Consider the following 1,141-nt stretch of genomic DNA (forward strand, 5'->3'; position numbering starts at 1 on the left):
AAGGAATCAAGAGCCCAGAAAAAAACCCTGATGTTTGGTATGAATTGATTTTGACATGGGTTCTGATACCATGCAATGTGAAAAAAAATTTTAAGTAGAAATAGTCTTACTACCAAATGATGTAAAGTGATTGACTATGTCAAAAAAAGGAATTATCAAAGTCCTTTCTCCTATCATAGAGAAAAATTTACTCAAAGTAAACCATAGATCTAAGTAGATAAGTAGAACTATAAAAGGTCTAACAAAAAAACACAGGTTTTCATTTTCATGACCTTGAACAGTTTCTTAGATATGATGCCCAAACCAAAAGATACAAAACAAGAGGAGGACTAGAGTAAGGCTCACCACAATTAAAGCTTTAGGGCTTAAAGGACCACCACGAACAGACTGAAAAGATAACCTAGAGAATGGTAAAACTTTATGGAAATCCTATGTTTAGTAAAGAACTTATAACTAGAAAAATATACTCTTACAACTCAATAATAATAAGACACCTAATCCAGTTTGGTAAAGGACAATTTAAATAGACACTGATTCTAAAGAAGCTAAGCAAATGGCCAATAAATGCGTAGAAAGATCTCCAGTGTCATTTGCCTTCAGGGAAATATGTCAAGATGAGTTGCTACTTCATACTCACTAGGATGGCACTGTATGAGTTTCCTGCTGCTGCTCTAACAGAGTCCCACACACTTGGTGACGCAACTCCTCCTCAAGGCCAGAAGTCTGAAAGCTTCTCTGGGCCTACACTGCCATGTCGAGAAAGTTGTACTACAAACTCTACAATGACCACAGGCTCTAGTGCAGAATCTCACTTTGCCTCTTCTGGAAGGTGCCTTGACAATCTGAACCCAGCTTTCCTGTCACCTACCTCTCCTCCCTGTAGTCGGGTCTCATTCCACTTCTATTAAAAACAATGATTGTGTTTTGAGTGCACCTGCATGATCCAGGATCATCTCTTCCACCTTCAAATACTGAATCTTTTTTGTATTTGTGTGTGTGGGGGGGATAGGGGGAGATTCAAGGTCGAAGCCCTATTGACCTGGTACTCCAGTGAAGATCAAGTGCCCTTGAACTCACAGCAGTCTTTAGACCTCAGCCTCCCAAGTGCTGGGATTACAGACATGTGCCATAAGGCCCATCT

At 39.7% G+C, this 1,141-nt stretch overlaps 1 protein-coding gene across 1 annotated transcript in view; it reads right to left on the reverse strand.

Moving 5' to 3' along the window:
- Window positions 1-1,141, reverse strand: part of Abcb11 (ATP binding cassette subfamily B member 11) — a 133,449-nt gene that overhangs the window by 114,891 nt on the left and 17,417 nt on the right. The window contains exon 5 of the mRNA XM_031373202.1: window positions 346-400. Coding sequence (XP_031229062.1) covers window positions 346-400 — 55 coding nt within the window. The remainder of the gene's footprint in view (window positions 1-345; window positions 401-1,141) is intronic.

The sequence above is a fragment of the Mastomys coucha genome, unplaced genomic scaffold (genome assembly GCF_008632895.1).
Source record: "Mastomys coucha isolate ucsf_1 unplaced genomic scaffold, UCSF_Mcou_1 pScaffold15, whole genome shotgun sequence".
Lineage (NCBI taxonomy): Eukaryota > Metazoa > Chordata > Mammalia > Rodentia > Muridae > Mastomys > Mastomys coucha.